The sequence below is a fragment of the Centroberyx gerrardi genome, chromosome 4 (assembly GCF_048128805.1).
Source record: "Centroberyx gerrardi isolate f3 chromosome 4, fCenGer3.hap1.cur.20231027, whole genome shotgun sequence".
Lineage (NCBI taxonomy): Eukaryota > Metazoa > Chordata > Actinopteri > Beryciformes > Berycidae > Centroberyx > Centroberyx gerrardi.
Window position 1 is genome coordinate 682571 of NC_136000.1, and position 19050 is coordinate 701620.

Below are 19050 nucleotides of genomic sequence, written 5' to 3' on the forward strand. Positions count from 1 at the left end.
AGCCGGTGTGTCTCTGTCAGCCGGTGTGTCTCCCTGTCAGCCGGTGTGTCTCTGTCAGCCGGTGTGTCTCCCTGTCAGCCGGTGTGTCTCCCTGTCAGCCGGTGTGTCTCCCTGTCAGCCGGTGTGTCTCCCTGTCAGCCGGTGTGTCTCCCTGTCAGCCGGTGTGTTTCCCTGTCAGCCGGTATGTCTCTGTCAGCCGGTGTGTCTCCCTGTCAGCCGGTGTGTTTCCCTGTCAGCCGGTGTGTCTCTGTCAGCCGGTGTGTGTCCCTGTCAGCCGGTGTGTCTCCCTGTCAGCCGGTGTGTCTCCCTGTCAGCCGGTGTGTCTCTGTCAGCCGGTGTGTCTCTGTCAGCCGGTGTGTCTCTGTCAGCCGGTGTGTTTCCAGGCGTGTTAAAGACACGGCGGACCGGTTTCAGCGACAACATTTCTCCTCCGTCGGGGACGGAAGCGACACTCAGACTGTCAGGTAGAGACGGAGAAACGGCCGCTGATCCTGCTGAGCTGTTTCTCACTTCGGGCTTCGTCACCTTCAGCATCTGATTTCTACAGGTGTTCACCCTGCTGACGACAACAACATGGAGACAGTAAAGAGGGAGACAGCCGGGGTTTGAACCAGCAACCTGTCACATGACAAGCAGCTGCTGATCTCACTGAGCTACAAGCAGCTGTGAAGCTTCATCCATCACATTATCTATCACAGTTCAAACTGCTGATGATGACAGTTTATCAACCGCTGATTTAAACAGAACAGCTTTTACTCAGAAACACAGAGTGATAATTACAGCTGTTATGACAGAAGACAGACACTAGAAAAAAATAAAGTTTAAATAAAGTTTGTCTTTGTCTGTCTCTCTCTCTCTTTCAACCGGACTGACGGACAGTTAAAGACATTTTTAATCAACAAAGTTACATTTTTCATCTTCACAGTGAGATCTGAAGATGTTTTAGTTTTCTTTAATCAGATCTATGTTGATTTACAGCAGAAATGTAAACTTTTTTATCCTGGCTTTCCTGTGGGTGAGAGACATAGACAGAGAGAGAGAGAGAGAGAGAGAAAACAGAGTTGGCAGAAGATCCCGCTGTAAAAAGTTAAACCTGTCTCTCTCTCTGTCAGACAGACAGGTTGAACTTTTTACAGCGGGATCTTCACCAAACTCTCTCTCTCTCTCTCTCTCTCTCTCTCTCTCTCTCTCCCTCTCTCTCTCTCTCTCTGTCTCTGTCTCTCACCCACAGGAAAGCCAGGCTAAAAAAAAATACATTTCTGCTGTAAATCAACATAAATCTGATTAAAGAAAACTAAAACATCTTCAGATCTCACTGTGAAGATGTAAAATTAAACTTTGTTAATTAAAAAAAAGTTTGTCTTAGTATATTTCTATTTCAAACAAACAGACTGACAGGTACAAACGTTTAAATTAATGAAGATTCATTTTTCATCTTCACAGTGAGCTCTGATGATGTTTCAGTTTTTTATGAATCAGATTTATGTTGATTTACATCAGAAATGTAAAATGTTTTAGCCTGGCTTTAGTGCTGAGAAGATTAATCGATTCTACTTTTGATAATCGATTAATGGTTTTAGTCATCTATCAGTAAAACAGCAGCTGGTTCCAGCTTCACAGATTTGCTGCTTTTCTGTTTCATCTCTTTATTAAATGAATCCTCTGGTTTTCTGTCTGCTGCTCAGACTGAGGAAGAAACCTGAAGAATCACTTTGGACTCTGAACTCTGAACATAAAGACATCTGTCCTTATGTTTTACACTTTATAGACTAAATGATTAATGGAAAAGATAATCGATAGATTAATCGATAATGAAAATAATCGTTAGTTGCAGCCCTACATATAAGTCACAGTACAGTCCATCATAGTGTCACGCTTCACAACACGACTCCACCACACCCCAGACCCCCAAAATAAAGACAGCCGACAGATTTTTATCACTTTTATTGATCGTTTCATCTGTGAATAAATATTTCCATGGCCTGCGACAGCCAGCTGCTGACGGACATGAGAGCTGAAGCAGCAGAAAGACACATGAAGAAGAAACAGAAAGACACATGAAGAAGAAACAGAAAGACACATGAAGAAGCAGCAGAAAGACACATGAAGAAGAAACAGAAAGACACATGAAGAAGAAACAGAAAGACACATGAAGAAGAAACAGAACGACGCCAAACAGAACGATCAAAACACTTCAGTCCCGGGCTGAACTAATGGATCACTGAATATCAATTACAACAGCTGAGTGATTGATCTGCAGGTTGGGGCCAACTCATCTGATCAAAGTCAAGTCAAATCCCTTTTGCTAGCTGTATCTCACAACCATTCAACTGCTAATTATGTCTTCATATATTACAATCTTCCATGTGATTTCTACAGGTGTTCACCCTGCTGACGACAACAACATGGAGACAGTAAAGAGGGAGACAGCCGGGGTTTGAACCAGCAACCTGTCACATGACAAGCTGCTGCTGATCTCACTGAGCTACAAGCAGCTGTGAAGCTTCATCCATCACATTATCTATCACAGTTCAAACTGCTGATGATGACAGTTTATCAACCGCTGATTTAAACAGAACAGCTTTTACTCAGAAACACAGAGTGATAATTACAGCTGTTATGACAGGAGACAGACACTAGAAAAAAAATAAAGTTTAAATAAAGTTCACAGTTCAAACTGCTGATGATGAAGGTGAAGCATCAACCTCACTGCTTGGACTTTACATTCATCAGCTCATAACTGTTCACATTTCTGAAGATGAAAACACAGAAAGCCTTGAGGTTTGAACCCACGACCCTCTGCGTCTCCTCCTCCTGTTTCTCTCCATGCTGCATGTCTCCTCCTCTTGATGTGTTCAGGTCTGCATGTCTCCTCCTCTTGCTGTGTTCAGGTCTGCATGTCTCCTCCTCTTGCTGTGTTCAGGTCTGCATGTCTCCTCCTCTTGCTGTGTTCAGGTCGGCATGTCTCCTCCTCTTGCCATGTGTTCAGGTCGGCATGTCTCCTCCTCTTGCCGTGTGTTCAGGTCGGCATGTCTCCTCCTCTTGCTGTGTTCAGGTCGGCATGTCTCCTCCTCTTGCCGTGTGTTCAGGTCGGCATGTCTCCTCCTCTTGCCGTGTGTTCAGGTCGGCATGTCTCCTCTTGCCGTGTGTTCAGGTCGGCATGTCTCCTCCTCTTGCTGTGTTCAGGTCGGCATGTCTCCTCCTCTTGCCGTGTGTTCAGGTCGGCATGTCTCCTCCTCCTGCTGTGTTCAGGTCGGACTCCTCATGTGGAGCAGCAGGAGTGAACACAGTCCTGTGAGGCAGATGAGATCGAATCCCACAAAGTGATTCATTTATTTAGCGGCAGCAGAACTGACAGAGCAACATGTGCACTTCAGGTGTTATGCTGCCTTCAGGTGCTGTCGGAAATATCAGTGACGAGTTGAGCGCACATGAACTTCAGTGAATCTTCAGTAGAAGTCAAAGTTCTGGTGTAAAAATGTCCTTCAGTAAAAGTAAAAAGTGTGTGATTTAAAATGTCGTCAGAGTAAAAGTTCCTGAGTTCCTCTTTAGAACAGAGAACGTTGTCAGCTGTGATCTTTTCCATGTGATTCTAACAGGAGAGAGGTCAGAGTTCAAACTAGATTCTTTTCACTGGAAACATTAGAAATGACAAAATAAAAGTGCAGAAACAAAGTAAAGTCAGATTCCTCTTCTCACTGTGAATGGATCCACAGTTTGTCAGTTTCTGTTGATCCAGTTTCTGTTGATCCAGTTTCTGTTGATCCAGTTTCTGTTGCTGATGGAGAGACACGATCTGTTCTGTGATGGATGGATTTAAAATGGACTGAAGGACAAAACTGCAGGAGAGATGGACTGAAGGGAAAGTCACATTACTGACTTTAAAAAATACTTCAAAAAGTACAAGTAGCAGCTCCTCAGTTACAGTAACAGGAGTAAATGGGATTAGTTACTTCCAACCTTGCAAATAGGATATTATATACGGTTCACAGTTTTATTGTAATAATTTTATATTATCCTTAAAAAATGTATCAGCCTGAATATAATTCTTTCACTTCAGGGACACACAGCACCGAGCCGCTGAAGCTTCATTCACCGTTTTCTTAATTCTGCTGTGTGCTTCCTGACAGTGAGACTCCAACAACGTGAAGATTTTCCCTCTGAAGCGTCTGTAATAAATAATAGTGATTATAATAGTGAGTTGCCTGTAGTGACTGTAATCTGAAGCTTCTCTCTACACACTGAATGTTTCTCTGATGTTTCTGCTGTCGTCACCAGGCAGCAGCGGTGTGAGCGCCCCCTGCTGGCCGACACACTGAACTAACTGTATCATCACAAGTTTACAGTGTTAAGGGTTTGTTCAGTTACTGTACTAAACTCACCAGAAATTAGTTTTTAAAAGCAGATTTTCAAAAATCAGATCAATAACAATAACAAAAGACACCACATCCATTTTTGCAGCTTTTCTTTCAGAGCGTTTCTTCTGCTCTCTTCAGGTTCATTTGTCTCCACACGTCTATTATAAGTGAAGTTGAATATAATTCTCTAAATGACATCTTTTGATTGCACAGCTCTTTCTCCCACCAGCGCCACTGGAAGCAAATAAAACTTTGAAATCCAGACAGAAAACAGAGACGGGTTAAAAAAACTTCTATAAACATGAATTTATTACAAGCTTTTAATTATTAAACTGACAGCCTGACAGTTCATTTACAAAAATCACAATTCTTTGTCCTCTACGTACAAAATGGACTCCAATAATTTAATCCATGTTGTATTTCTACAATCTGCAGACAGTTCAGAGTCCAGAAGAGGAAGAATATCATCAAACAGCAGAAACTCTTTAAGGTGCCAGAAAAACATCCAGGAGCAAAATTCACTTCAGCTCACTCCAGACCGTCTGATCCCACAGGATCAGCTGCAGTCCTGATGAGCCGGTCTGGACTCTTCATGCAGACATCCCAACAATAAAACATGACCAGAACATTATAATAAAACATTTTAAATAAAGCTTTCTCAGAGCAAAATCAGAAACAAAACAACCAAACGGAGGCAAATTCCATCCTGTTCCAAACCTTTTGTGTCTTCTTGTCAATTTAACTCATTTAATTCAATATTTTAACAGTTCAGCTGCTGTAGGGAACCTGATCGTCTTGCTAATCTTGTCTTTAAAATTACACACATTAACAATTAAAGCATTAAATATCATTTTAATCACTGCTGTCCAACCTGCAGATCAACCTGCTACATGGATCTGAATACTGCATGATGAGTGGGGATTAGAGGAAAAGTTCACTCTAAAATATTAGTAATACTTTAAAAACAGCTACTGCTGATGTTGTTTGCATTTCTGGGTCCGTTCTGTTTGGACGATTCAAGGCGGATTTCTCCTTTAAGGCGGAAACAGTTTTTTGCCTGATTCTCAGTATTGTATCGCCAGTGTTGGGAAAGAAACTAGCTAGTTACTTTATGACTTGCCCTACATTGTAACTAGTTACTTTACTGAGTTAGTCTTTATTAAAAGTAACTCAGAGTATTTTCAAGTTACCCAGTTAAAAATATGCCTTTAAAATCTGTCTTCTATGATGTCATCACTCTTATTGTACAGAAATCATCAGAGAAACAATCTGTCTGCTCAGGATGAACAGCAGGTGGCGCTCACAGCACTGCAGGTGAGTACAGGTGACACACAGGAGTCTCTACTGCAGGGAGAAATCATTTCAACACAAACTAACAAGTCAAACTCAACCAGGTCTCCGGCTGTGAGCCGAGCCGGACTCAAACCAACACCCTGCTGCTGCTTCATCACACCTCACCTGCTGCCTGCAGGCTGCAGTCTGACACCTGTTCACCGCTCAGACCTGTCTGCAGGCTGCAGTCTGACACCTGTTCACCGCTCAGACCTGTCTGCAGGCTGCAGTCTGACACCTGTTCACCGCTCAGACCTGTCTGCAGCACCACCTGAATCCTGACTGGCAGCACAGCATGCTGGACATCAAGCACATTTTCATCTGTTCAGTTTCACGTGTGCAACTTAACAGTAGGGATCGACCAACATGGGTTTTGGACTGAAGCAGCAATATCTGATATTTTGTGCTGATATTCAATCTCTTTAAATTTCACCATTTTCTTGCCCCAAAATTCCCAGTATTCTCTTGTCAGAGTGGAAAAGCCTCCGAATCATTCAGACCCCGGGACACCAACAGCCTTCTGGGTAAATTATTTGAGGCTGAAGATGTCTGTTTACATGCAGAGAGTTCAGTTCTGAACCTGGTTTTGGATTAGTGCATGTAAACGTCACAGAAGAACCTGAGTGAACTCACAGTCACATGACCCAGTTCAGATGCTTCACTCATATTCAACTGGTTACTATGGAAACATCTGACTGCCTTCACTTTTGGTTTTCACCGTCTGTCAAACTCAGACTGGCACGGCATTATGGGAACGTTATGCGTCAACAAACTGTCGGCGGCCAGCAGCGCCGCGGTATGAGAAGGCGGCCGCAGCAGATCTGGTGTCAGCTCTTCCCGTCCGTCCTCAGCGGGCGGAGTCGGACCGTCTCCGTAGCCGTCGTTCTGCGGCCGCCGCTAGCGTCCGTCGTCTCCGGGTCGCGGGGTCGGAGGTCAGGGCTTCGCCGTCCGAGGAGGCGGGGCCTCCGGCGTCGGCGCTGTGGCTGCAGCTCCGGGTCAGATAGCTCCTGCAGCAGAGAGCAGGATTCAGCTGAGAGTTAAAACTAACTTCTGCACTAATGAGGTCAGAACTGCAGCAGCTGCAGGTAATTAGCTGCTAATGAGAGACAGAGACTGAGAACAGGGAACCCAGAGAACAACACGGAGAACATGGAGAACAACATGGAGAACAACACGGAGAACAACACGGAGAACAACACGGAGAACAACACGGAGAACAACACGGAGAACAACACAGAGAACAACATGGAGAACATGGAGAACAACACGGAGAACAACACGGAGAACAACATGGAGAACATGGAGAACAACACGGAGAACAACACGGAGAACAACACGGAGAACAACATGGAGAACATGGAGAACAACACGGAGAACAACACGGAGAACAACACGGAGAACAACACGGAGAACAACATGGAGAACAACATGGAGAACAACACGGAGAACAACATGGAGAACAACACAGAGAACAACATGGAGAACATGGAGAACAACACGGAGAACAACATGGAGAACATGGAGAACAACACGGAGAACAACATGGAGAACAACATGGAAAACAACACGGAGAACATGGAGAACATCTAAAACAGCTGATGACTGAGCTGAGAGAAAGACTGTTCTGACAAAAGCAAGAGAAGAGGAAGAAGTGTGTACATCACTCCTCTATACTGAACACTATCAAACTACATCACTCCTCTATACTGAACACTGTCAAACTACATCACTCCTCTATACTGAACACTGTCAAACTACACTCCTCTATACTGAACACTGTCAAACTACACTCCTCTATACTGAACACTATCAAACTACACTCCTCTATACTGAACACTGTCAAACTACACTCCTCTATACTGAACACTATCAAACTACACTCCTCTATACTGAACACTATCAAACTACACTCCTCTATACTGAACACTGTCAAACTACATCACTCCTCTATACTGAACACTATCAAACTACACTCCTCTATACTGAACACTGTCAAACTACATCACTCCTCTATACTGAACACTATCAAACTACATCACTCCTCTATACTGAACACTGTCAAACTACATCACTCCTCTATACTGAACACTATCAAACTACATCACTCCTCTATACTGAACACTGTCAAACTACATCACTCCTCTATACTGAACACTGTCAAACTACATCACTCCTCTATACTGAACACTGTCAAACTACATCACTCCTCTATACTGAACAGTCAAACTACATCACTCCTCTATACTGAACACTGTCAAACTACATCACTCCTCTATACTGAACACTGTCAAACTCCATCACTCCTCTATACTGAACACTATCAAACTACATCACTCCTCTATACTGAACACTATCAAACTACATCACTCCTCTATACTGAACACTGTCAAACTACATCACTCCTCTATACTGAACACTACCCTGTATTCCAGTCTGCAGTACCTGCGCGCTCGCTGCAGCAGCTCCTCCTTCCTCTGCAGCAGCAGCTTCTGTCGCTCCTCCGCTGACGTGGAGAACCAACCAGACACCACCTCTACGTCCTCTTCCAACTTCTGCACCTCCTCCTCCACCTTCTCCTCCACCACCTTCTCCACCACCTCCTCCTTCACTAACTTTTCCACCTCCTCCTCCTCCTCCACCACCTTCTCCTCCTCCTCCTCCACCACCTTCTCCTTCTCCCCCTTCACCAACTTCTCCACTTCCTCTTCAACTTCTTCCTCCTCCACAGTCTCCTCCTCCTCCCCCCCGCTGGCCCCGCCCCTCTCCCCAGGGGGAGGAGTCACCTGTATGGCTGGGCGCTCCACGGCCTGAAGGAGGAGATGTATTCTTGTCAGGGTGGAAAAGCCTTTAAAACATTCAGACCATAGGACACTAAAACTCTCCATTGACAAGTAATACTAATAGTAAGGTATTCATTCATATTTGTGTTTAATCTGATCAAAATGTCTGATTAGAATCAGTGGACTGACCTGTGGACTGACCTGTGGACTGACCTGTGGACTGACCGGCGGTGGGGGCGGGGCCTGGACGCGGCCCTCCAGGATGTTGTCGGTGGTGAGCTCCAGGGAGCGTGTCATCTCCAGATCCTGCAGAACCAGCTGGAGGGGAACCTGAGGGAACATCTGCTGGATCTGCTGGGCCTGAGAACACAGAGAGGCTTCACAGGTACGCCACACATCTACCATCCAGGTGAGGCTGCATCATGTCTGTTAGTTAATAAAAAAGTGTAATATAAAAGTGTAAATCTGTACAAGCAGCTAGAAACAGAGAGCAGCTGAGTCAGCTTGTTGTGGTGTGGCTGTAGATCCATTCAGTAACGTTCTCAGTAAAAGTGAATAGTGTGATAAGGTGGATTTGGTTACTGTGACACAGTAAACTGTCTTGTCTTTAGCCCTAGTCTCTACTCCAAAACACTCTGAGTTGTAGCTTGAGAAGAGTCAGCTCAGTTAACCTGAACAAACTGTTAGCTAGCTAACTAGCCAGCAAACACACTGATGTTAATGTGGACATGCTAACGCTAGCTGCTACTAGATACGTTAGCTAGTGTGCTAATCAGATGTGTTAACAACAAGAGAGTGATGGTTAGTTCAAGTTTAAACTGTCTGGTAAGTTAGTCTGCTCTAGAAGTAACCAACCATCATTTGGAGTCCGGTTCTATTCTAAATATTTAGCTGGCTGCTAAGTTTCCTGGCCTGATCCTGCATTGATTAGTTACAGTTTAGTTGTTCCTGGAGTTTAGTTAGTCTTCCCTGTATGATGTGTATCCTGAGCGATCCTGTCCTTAACACTGACCATGGTGTTGAGCTGGGAGCGGCCGGTCGGTGCGAGGCCCAGGATGCCGGTTGTGGCCATAACTTCCACTGAGAAACTGGGCAGCCAGCTGGCGAAACGAGAGCCTGCAACACAAGGGTCAAGGGTCAGAACACACACTACAGGAGGCAAGACTGAGGCAAGAACAACTACATAATGGCAATCTAAAAATAGGAAATGTTGAGAGTATAATTAAATAGAGAGATACTTTATTGATCCCTGGAGGGAACTACCTGTAACCCCATGCAAGAAGTCTTTCAGTCCAAATATTCTACACATAGGCTTTAATTAGCACCAGCAGAATACCGGTATGTGTGTGTGTGTGTGTGTGTGTGTGTGTGTGTGTGTGCCTGGTACATTAGTCTGCTCTGCAGGTAACCTACCACCATTTGGTGTCTTATTCTGTTCTTAACATCTAGTCGGCTGGTAAAACAGTGAAAGTGTCTGGTGTCCTGCTGAGGGACGAGGGGTTTGGCGTCTCACCGTCAAAGTGGAAGAAGTGGTTGTGCTGGTTGAGAAGCGCCCGGGCTCCGGCTCCGGCCCCGGCCCCGGCCCCGGCTCCGGCTCCGGCTCCGGCGCCGGCTCCGGCAGCCGTGTTGTCGGCCCCGGCCTCCCCCGCCTCCCTCTCCACACCTCCTCCACCTCCACCTCCCTCTCCGATGTTCAGCGACATGCGGCAGGTGGGACAGGACGTGTCCTGCTCCAGCCAGGAGCGCAGACAGGAGCTGAGGAGGCAGCAGCATGCAGTGAATACAGACTGGACAACCAGAGTCCCAAATTCACAATTTCAGCTGGTTAAGTAAAAAAAAATGACCTGGCACAAATAGAAAACTAACAAATGATAAAATGCATCACTTTTATCATCTTGTCGTGGCTTCCATGCACTGAACATCACATCTCAGCAACTCAGGAATCAAAAAATCCCCCTATTACAGTCTGGGACACCTGGCTTTTGAAAATACTTAATAAATCAGCATGTTTTCTCTGTCGGTTTGCAATAACCTAACCCCATTAAAGACCAACTAGGTTTAGTTTGAGAAAAAAAATCATACGTGTAAATATTTGTGATAACACTAAAACAATGAAACTCTACGTTCATCAGAAAAACCTCCTCACTGCTGCTCAGACTTCCTTCATGCCGACAGTCAGAGACGCTCTGCCATGAAAAACCTTCTTCACACCAAAGAAGAAGAAGACACTCTGAGGAACATGAAGCTGAGTGTTGAAGAAATGAATCCAAAGTATCAGGAAATAGATATTTTATGTTAACAGAAGCATTGCAGGCATTTTTTTTTCTTGAAAATTTTGAAAAGCCGAGGTGTCCCCAAACTTTTGACAGGCGGTGTTTATCTCATCATTATGTTTCCCAGTCGAATTTACTTTGTCATTATTGTATTCTATTATCATAATGTTTCCCCCAGTCATGTTTATTTAGCCAATATTGTATCCCATCATTATGTTTCCCATCCACATTTATTTATTCATTATTCTATCCCATCATTCTAATTTTTCCCAGTAGTATTTTCCACTTTGTTGGCTTGTTAATGTGCGCTCCACTCATAATTACCACATTTCCCAGAGCACCTGAAGGCAGCATCTGCCAGCTGCGGGGAGTCAGCAGCAGGCTGTCTGCTCGTCTCAGCAGGTTCAACTCAAGACTTTTTAAGATTATTTAATACCAGTTAGAATATAAGAAATATAAGAGCAAATTCACACGTGAAATTAAAGGTGAAAGTGAAGCCAGCAGGACATCTGAGACTTCCAAGTTGGCTGCTGAACAGGTGTTTGGTGCATGTGTTTGGTGCATGTGTTTGGTGCAGGTGTTTGGTGCATGTGTTTGGTGCATGTGTTTGGTGCATGTGTTTGGTGCAGGTGTTTGGTGCAGGTGTTTGGTGCATGTGTTTGGTGCAGGTGTTTGGTGCATGTGTTTGGTGCAGGTGTTTGGTGCATGTGTTTGGTGCATGTGTTTGGTGCAGGTGTTTGGTGCAGGTGTTTGGTGCAGGTGTTTGGTGCAGGTGTTTGGTGCATGTGTTTGGTGCATGTGTTTGGTGCATGTGTTTGGTGCAGGTGTTTGGTGCAGGTGTTTGGTGCAGGTGTTTGGTGCATGTGTTTGGTGCAGGTGTTTGGTGCATGTGTTTGGTGCATGTGTTTGGTGCAGGTGTTTGGTGCAGGTGTTTGGTGCAGGTGTTTGGTGCAGGTGTTTGGTGCATGTGTTTGGTGCATGTGTTTGGTGCAGGTGTTTGGTGCATGTGTTTGGTGCAGGTGTTTGGTGCAGGTGTTTGGTGCAGGTGTTTGGTGCAGGTGTTTGGTGCAGGTGTTTGGTGCAGGTGTTTGGTGCAGGTGTTTGGTGCAGGTGTTTGGTGCATGGGTTTGGTCCAGGTGTTTGGTGCAGGTGTTTGGTGCATGTGTTTGGTGCATGTGTTTGGTGCAGGTGTTTGGTGCAGGTGTTTGGTGCAGGTGTTTGGTGCATGGGTTTGGTCCAGGTGTTTGGTGCAGGTGTTTGGTGCATGTGTTTGGTGCATGTGTTTGGTGCAGGTGTTTGGTGCAGGTGTTTGGTCCAGGTGTTTGGTGCATGGGTTTGGTCCAGGTGTTTGGTGCATGGGTTTGGTGCATGTGTTTGGTGCATGTGTTTGGTGCATGTGTTTGGTCCAGGTGTTTGGTCCAGGTGTTTGGAGCAGACACCTGCACCAAACACCTGCACCAAACACCTGTTCAGCAGCCAACCTGTGCAGGTGTTGAGGCTGACCTGTGGAACAGGTGACCGCAGGGAAGCTTCCGGGCCGAACTCATCGCCTCCCAGCAGATCGCACAGTCATCATTATTAGCTGACAGTTCATCTGGAGAAGCTACAGAAAACCTGGAGACAAACCACACAGAACCAGTACAGACACCAGTACAGACACCAGTACAGAACAGCTGTTCTATATCTTCATTCATGGACTCTATTCTCTGTAAAGCACGTTGTGAGAAACCTGTTTGTTAAAACCTTTCTAAATGAATTTGACCTCTGACCCTGACCTGGTCTCCATGTTGCTCAGGACTCGGAGGTAGTTGTGGTGGCGGCGGATTCTCTTCTGAACCTCCTGCACCAGGAAACGAAGCTGCATGAAGATAACCAGGCTGGCCATGGACAACCAGATATTACTGAAGAGCTGAGAGAGAGAGAGAGAGAGAGAGAGAGAGAGAGAGAGAGAGAGAGAGAGAGAGAGAGAGAGAGAGAGAGAGAGACAGACAGACAGACAGACAGACAGACAGACAGACAGAGAGAGAGAGAGAGAGAGAGAGAGAGAGAGAAGGGGGGGGGAGAGAAGGAGAGAGAGATAACAGAAGGAGTAGGACTGCACAATTAATCGAAAGAAATATGAACTACTTCAATTTCCAAATTGCATGCAGCTGCAATTATTGTTATCAGAGTGTTGGAGCTGAACATGGATCCTAACATGGTGTTCTGCTGCTGAGCCCAATATCTGTCCATCTGCACATTGTAAAAAAACAGGGCTTAAAGCAGGCCTATATACAGTGAGCCAGAGCCATTACACACAGCTTGGCATACATATAGTGAGCTGTAATAGCCATTAGGCACCTAGACCATATGTGAACCATAACCATTGATTAATCACATCAGTAGGTCTAATTTATGATCCGATGTGTTTTGGCGACAATATGAAACCCATTTACTCCCTATAAATCATGCTTGTAGAAAAAGTGAACTGACCAGCATGTGTATGTGGTGCAGCAGGTCCAGGCCCAGCAGGACCAGCTCCATCAGCAGGTCGGTGTAGTAGACGCAGGAGGCTTTCTGCTCCCAGCCGCCCGGCTGCTGCAGGTCCCACAGGTGGAGGGAGTACCTGCCGCGGAAACAAGCGCTCCCAGTCACACCAGAGCATCGGTCTGACAGCTGGGAGTGTGTGTGTGTATTTATATTTATATTTCACCTACCGGAAGATGACATGTGTAGTTCTGACAGTCACCAGCATACACTGAAATAGAGGAGCATCAGTTTATATTATATTATATTATATTACATTATATTAAATTAAATTGCATTGCAGGATACAGCAAAGAAAATCAAATGTGTCATTTATTTTTGCTGTGGATAGCCTGTAACTCTTCTCGGGGCGTTTATGAGCGTTATGTTTCAGTTGCAGTCGGAGTGTTTCTGACCTCAGCAGCCATGAAGGCGGCGGTGTGGCGGCTGTGAGCGGCGCCCGGCCGGCTGCACAGCAGAGCCAGACCGCAGCAGCACAGCAGCAGCTGCAGCAGCAGCAGCAGCACCCGCGCATGGCTGGACAGGGGCGTGGCTGGAGAGAAGGACAGCTGCACACACACACACACACACACACACACACACACACACACACACACACACGCACACACACACACACACACACGCACACACACACACACACACACACACACACACAGCATTACTGACAGTGCGGTCATGGCTTCCTGTTAGACAGTCTGCTGTACAGCAGTTAAACCTGCTGATAAACACTGAGTCCATACCAGTGTCAGTTAGAGTTACACTTCATTTACTTCTGTCTATGTCTAGTTTACATTTCCCCCAATCATTCTGCAATGCATGCTGGATGTAATTAGATTTTTGCAACATTTCCTCGTTTTTCTGTGTTTTTAAAATCCAAACTTCAGTGTCAAACCAGCTTGAGCTGAGCTGCTGAGCTGCTGAATAAAAAGCTGTGGATGAGACAGTGACGTGTTCTGAGGATTATTTCCTGGAGGAGACTTTATATTTCTTCCAACATGTCAGTCTGCTCTGCTCTCATGTGTTGAGCAGGTCACACATCTCAGATTAAAAAGTGTTAGTGTTTACTAACACGTGCGATTTTAAGTCTCACTTTTGTTTTCATGGCTCTGACTTTGATAGAGCTGACGTCCTCTAGTGACCTCTGACCTCTAGTGGTGACAGGCGGTTTAACCGTCTGACCGGAGCTGAGGAGGGAAACACCGGAGGGGAACGTCCCGGTGAGTCCATCAGCAGCTTCAGTCCACAGATGTCAGCCTCAGCCTTCGGAGGCGGACAGCGGTGGAACCCGAGCTGTGACATCATGTTTCCCTCAGCGTGACGCCGCTGTGCGTCTCTGTGTGTTTCGGGGGAAGCGGGACGTGAACGTACGTATTCGAAGCGGTCCTTGCAGAGCTGAACCAGCAGGAGCAGGAAGAGCAGAGCGGAGAACCAGAGGAACCACAACAGCAGCTCCTCCAGCGTCTGGACGTTCAGAACGCCCAGCACGAAGACCAGCTTGGAGAACACGAAGTTCCAGAACGTTTCCTTCAGGTGCTGCGGGGGAAAAACGGCAGATCCACAGATTCAACCAGAGACTCCAGAGATTTATTAAATGATGAATGGTAGACAGTGGTGATATATATATATATAGATATATGATGATGCTGTTTTATCAAATAACCTCTATTTTAATCAAAGCATCTTTAGATTTATCAAATCACTTGACAGTTTATCACTCAATTTTTCAATTCACATGCTATCTATTTTATCTGTAGTCATCATTTCATTTTTGTTACTTCCACCCGTTATATAACTCCTGTTTCTGATCTAAATTGTGACCTTTTTTTATTGTACATATTTTAGTATTTTTCTTTTTCTGTATTGTTGTTGTATGTTTTATTGTGTAACCCCCTTGGAAAAGAGATTTTGAATCTCAATGGGACTTCCTGGTAAAATAAAGGCTAAATAAAAAAATAAAAAAACGAATTTCTGGATAGTTCTCAAAAATTTTATTTTTTACCGGCTAGTTTTGGGGACAGTGATTATAGTGTTAATTTAGCTGCAGTTTTTCATACACTCCAGTTTTTATTTGATTTTAGTTTACTGAAATGTTTTTTCATACTTTCTGTCTATAAACTGAGAAACTCAGAACTAAACAGCTTCGCTCTCTGGGACTCGACCAGATCAGGAGAAATCCTGACCTTGGAGAAATCATGCAATATTAATACAATATTAATGTATTATTATTGTATTAATACTGCTATCGGTATCAATATTGTATAGCAAACATCAGACAGACATTACAGACCTGCTCCTCGCTGACGCGGAGCGGCCCGAACACGAGGATCTGGATCAGTTTAGCGATCAGCAGCAAGACGCAGCAGGCCGAGTTCAGCAGCACCTGCAGGGGGGCCGGACAATTAACTTTATTCATATCACAGTTTACAAAGTGCCTTAATATTCAAATAAAATCAAGTATCAAACTCCTTCAATAAGTTAATAATAAGTAAAAATAAGAAGGCACAAGATCAAAGCATAAGAATAGAGTGAAAACAAAACAATAGTAAAAAGAATAAGACAAAAGACATTAAAATAAAGAGTTATAAAAATAAGACTTAATAACGTGTTTTTTTTTTTAAATCAGCTTCATCAGTCTTTCAGTCCATTTTAAATCCATCCATCACAGAACAGATTGTGTCTCTCCATCAGCAACAGAAACTGGATCAACAGAAACTGGATCAACAGAAACTGGATCAACGTAAACTGACAAACTGTGGATCCATTCACAGTGAGAAGAGGAATCTGACTTTACTTTGTTTCTGCACTTTATTTTGTCATTTCTAATGTTTCCAGTGAAAAGAATCTAGTTTGAACTCTGACCTCTCTCCTGTTAGAATCACATGGAAAAGATCACAGCTAACAACGTTCTCTGTTCTAAAGAGGAACTCAGGAACTTTTACTCTGACGACATTTTAAATCAGACACTTTTACTTTTACTGAAGAACATTTTTACACCAGAACTTTAACTTCTATTGAAGTCAAATATCAGCAAAGTAACAGTACTTCTACTTCAGCAGCTGACTGTTAGCAGACTGTAAACTGTATACTGTAAACTGTACAGTGTATAGAGTGTAAAGTGTAAACTGACCCAGACAAACACGCTGTCAGTCAGCAGGTGCAGCAGCAGACTTGCAGCCACTTCTCCATCTCCTGCTGTCAGGAACTGTCCAGCATCTCTGATGTATTCCCCGATCCTGGACCTGTGGAGGTGGGTTTCACCTGCAGCAGAGTCCGGGCCGGGCCGGGTCAGAGGGTCCGGCCGGGTCACAGAGTCCGGACCGGGCCGGGTCAGAGTCTCCGGGCCGGGCCAGGTGACCGTGCAGCAGGCGGACAGCAGGGTCCCGGCCAGCAGCGCGGCACTCAGCGCGGTGTAGGCCCGCAGGCTGGGCCACGGCAGCCGCTCCAGGAGGAACACCGGCATGATCCACTTCTGACCTGATGAGCCTGTTCTGTGATGACGTCAATATGAAAAACACAAGTTTTTACCATTTAACTGTCACAGAATAATGTCAGCTTCCCGTGTAGCGAACATCATCCACTAAACACCGCGGGCAGCTCTTGGTTGGATGTAATATTTTCTTCCTCTGACGTTATTTCCATTTGACTCAACTTGACTTTTACTAGTGTTTGTGTTTATTAGCTTGCTAGCTATGAGCCCAGGTTAAAAAGGCGTCGCTCATTGCAGTCATACTGACAGTCCATAGACACATTCATATAACGTTAGTTTGAATTTAATTAGTTATCTAAAACTCCGTTCTCCATCTTGAAATCCACCTTTCGTCTTGTTATTTTTAACTTATGGAGTCTAACTAGAAACCTGCTAGCCTAGCTAAGTTGCTCAAAGCTAAACACAGGCGTCAAATAAAATAAAAAATCCGGTTAAATATTTTCAAAATAAAAACATTTTCCTGCTGTTCCCTGCTGGTTTGACGCAGACAGGACTCACAGTTCACCACACGGCCGGATATTTTCACTGTCTAATTCACAGTTCTATTTTCACTCCTAAAACTAATTCCACACCCCAATATATACTTTTATTTTCACACATTACACATGAATTTATCGCTTTTATTTTGAAGGCGAGATCGCTTAACCGGAACTTGTTTCCCTGCTCTCCTCTGTAGCTTGACGCATCTCTTGCGCCACTGAAGACCCGGAACTTCTTAAGCGGAACTTTTCTCCGTCTGTGTTGCTCATGAGTGGAAAGTACAAAGTTATACTTATTTTAACCGTCATATTACTTTATTTTTATATATTTGGTTATTTTCGGTGATCACATCGCTCGCTTAAACTGTTTTTACAGCCGTTTATTTTGTTTACAGCTGAAGTTTCCATCCTTTGTGCGGTCATGTGACGGTGACGCACCGCAGCCACTGGAGGTCACTTCCGGCCGGTGTTGTCAACATGTGAAAGATGGCCGCACGCGCCCAGGAGCCGATTCTGATCGGTTTATGTGACGGAGAGATCGATAAGAAATATCAGTCATCGTATTTGACCAACAAGGTCGGCGGTCTGTCGGACTTGCTGCCGGTCCTGACCTGGCAGCCTCCCCGCTGCGGCGCGTGCGGCTCCGCTCTGGCCCAGGTGGTGCAGGTGTACTGCCCGCTGCAGGACTCCCCCTACCACCGCAACCTGCACCTGTTCGCGTGCCGCAGCGTGGCCTGCGGCGGGAGGACGGAGAGCTGGAGGGTGTTCCGCTCCCAGGGGCTGGAGGCCGAGCCGACGGCACCCAGCAGGCCGGCCGAGGAGCCTCCTCTGCCCGCTACAGACTGGTGCGATGGAGCTGATGACTGGGGCATGGAGGGGGAGGAGGAGGAGGAGGGTGAAGGAGGAAGAGGAGGAGGAGGAGGTTTGAAGACTGAGATCCAGGCCGAGGAGGAGGCAGAGCGGCCCGTGGCCGGGCAGGAGGAAGTCCGCTCCAGGCTGCAGGATCTCCGGCTGGGAGGAACCGAGCAGGACGCTCCCGTGTTCCGCCCGTTCTTCATCAGCGTGGTGGAGGAGTCGGACCTGGGCGGGGGCGCCGGCGGGCTGGAGCTGGAGCACGCGCAGCACCTGCTGAGGGAGTACGAGAGGAGGGAGGGGGTGGCGGTGGGACAGCTGGAGTCCGGGAGGGAGGAGGGCGGCGGTGGCGGCGGGGAGGAGAAGTATGAGAAGAGCCGGGCCCGGCACGGAGACATGGTGTTCTCCCGGTTCATGAAGAGGATCTCGGTGTGTCCAGAGCAGATCCTGCGGTACTGCTGGGCCGGCACGCCGCTCTTCGTGTCCGAGCCGCCGTCCAACATGGCCCAGATGGTTCCGGTCTGCGGCCGCTGCGGAACCTCCAGGGGCTTCGAGCTGCAGCTGATGCCCGCTCTGGTCAGCCTGCTGCGGGGCAGAGGGAGGAGCGCGGAGCCGGAGCTGGAGTTCGGGACGGTGCTGGTCTACACCTGCAGGAGGAGCTGCTGGCCGGCCGGGACACGCTCTCCTCTGGAGGAGTTCACCTTCCTGCAGTCCGACCCGGACCAGCTGCTGTTCAAGTGACTCAGATTCTGACATCTGACATGTTCATCCATCAGAGCAGGAGAGACTTCTGATACAGAGTTAAAGGAAAACTGTTCTCTTGTGTTGGATGTTCAGTTAGGAGAAACCCAGCTGTCCAGCTGTAAAGCCCATTGTAACTCTGTTTTTGATAAGTGCTTTATAAATAAACTTTATTATTATGATTAGAGAGATCTGTTGGTTGCCTCGCCTGTCTGGGTCCAT

At 46.0% G+C, this 19050-nt stretch overlaps 2 protein-coding genes across 2 annotated transcripts; one reads left to right on the plus strand and one right to left on the minus strand.

Annotated features, from left to right (window-relative positions):
* Window positions 1-4679: 4679 nt before the first annotated feature.
* amfra (autocrine motility factor receptor a) lies at window positions 4680-17122 on the minus strand. Its single transcript, XM_078283018.1, has 14 exons — window positions 16397-17122; window positions 15557-15649; window positions 14638-14802; window positions 13665-13817; window positions 13440-13480; window positions 13216-13348; window positions 12519-12652; window positions 12247-12357; window positions 9984-10225; window positions 9483-9586; window positions 8672-8830; window positions 8351-8497; window positions 8133-8287; window positions 4680-6697 (listed from the first exon to the last, which is right to left on the minus strand). Exons 1-14 carry the CDS (start codon window positions 16727-16729, stop codon window positions 6538-6540), a joined length of 2130 nt encoding a protein of 709 aa, XP_078139144.1. The 5' UTR covers window positions 16730-17122; the 3' UTR covers window positions 4680-6537.
* Window positions 17123-17478: 356 nt separating this feature from the next.
* Window positions 17479-19010, plus strand: pdcd2l (programmed cell death 2-like). The gene has a single exon (XM_071899100.2). The coding sequence runs from the start codon at window positions 17722-17724 to the stop codon at window positions 18826-18828; it is 1107 nt and encodes a 368-aa protein (XP_071755201.2). The 5' UTR covers window positions 17479-17721; the 3' UTR covers window positions 18829-19010.
* The last annotated feature ends 40 nt before the right edge of the window (window positions 19011-19050 follow it).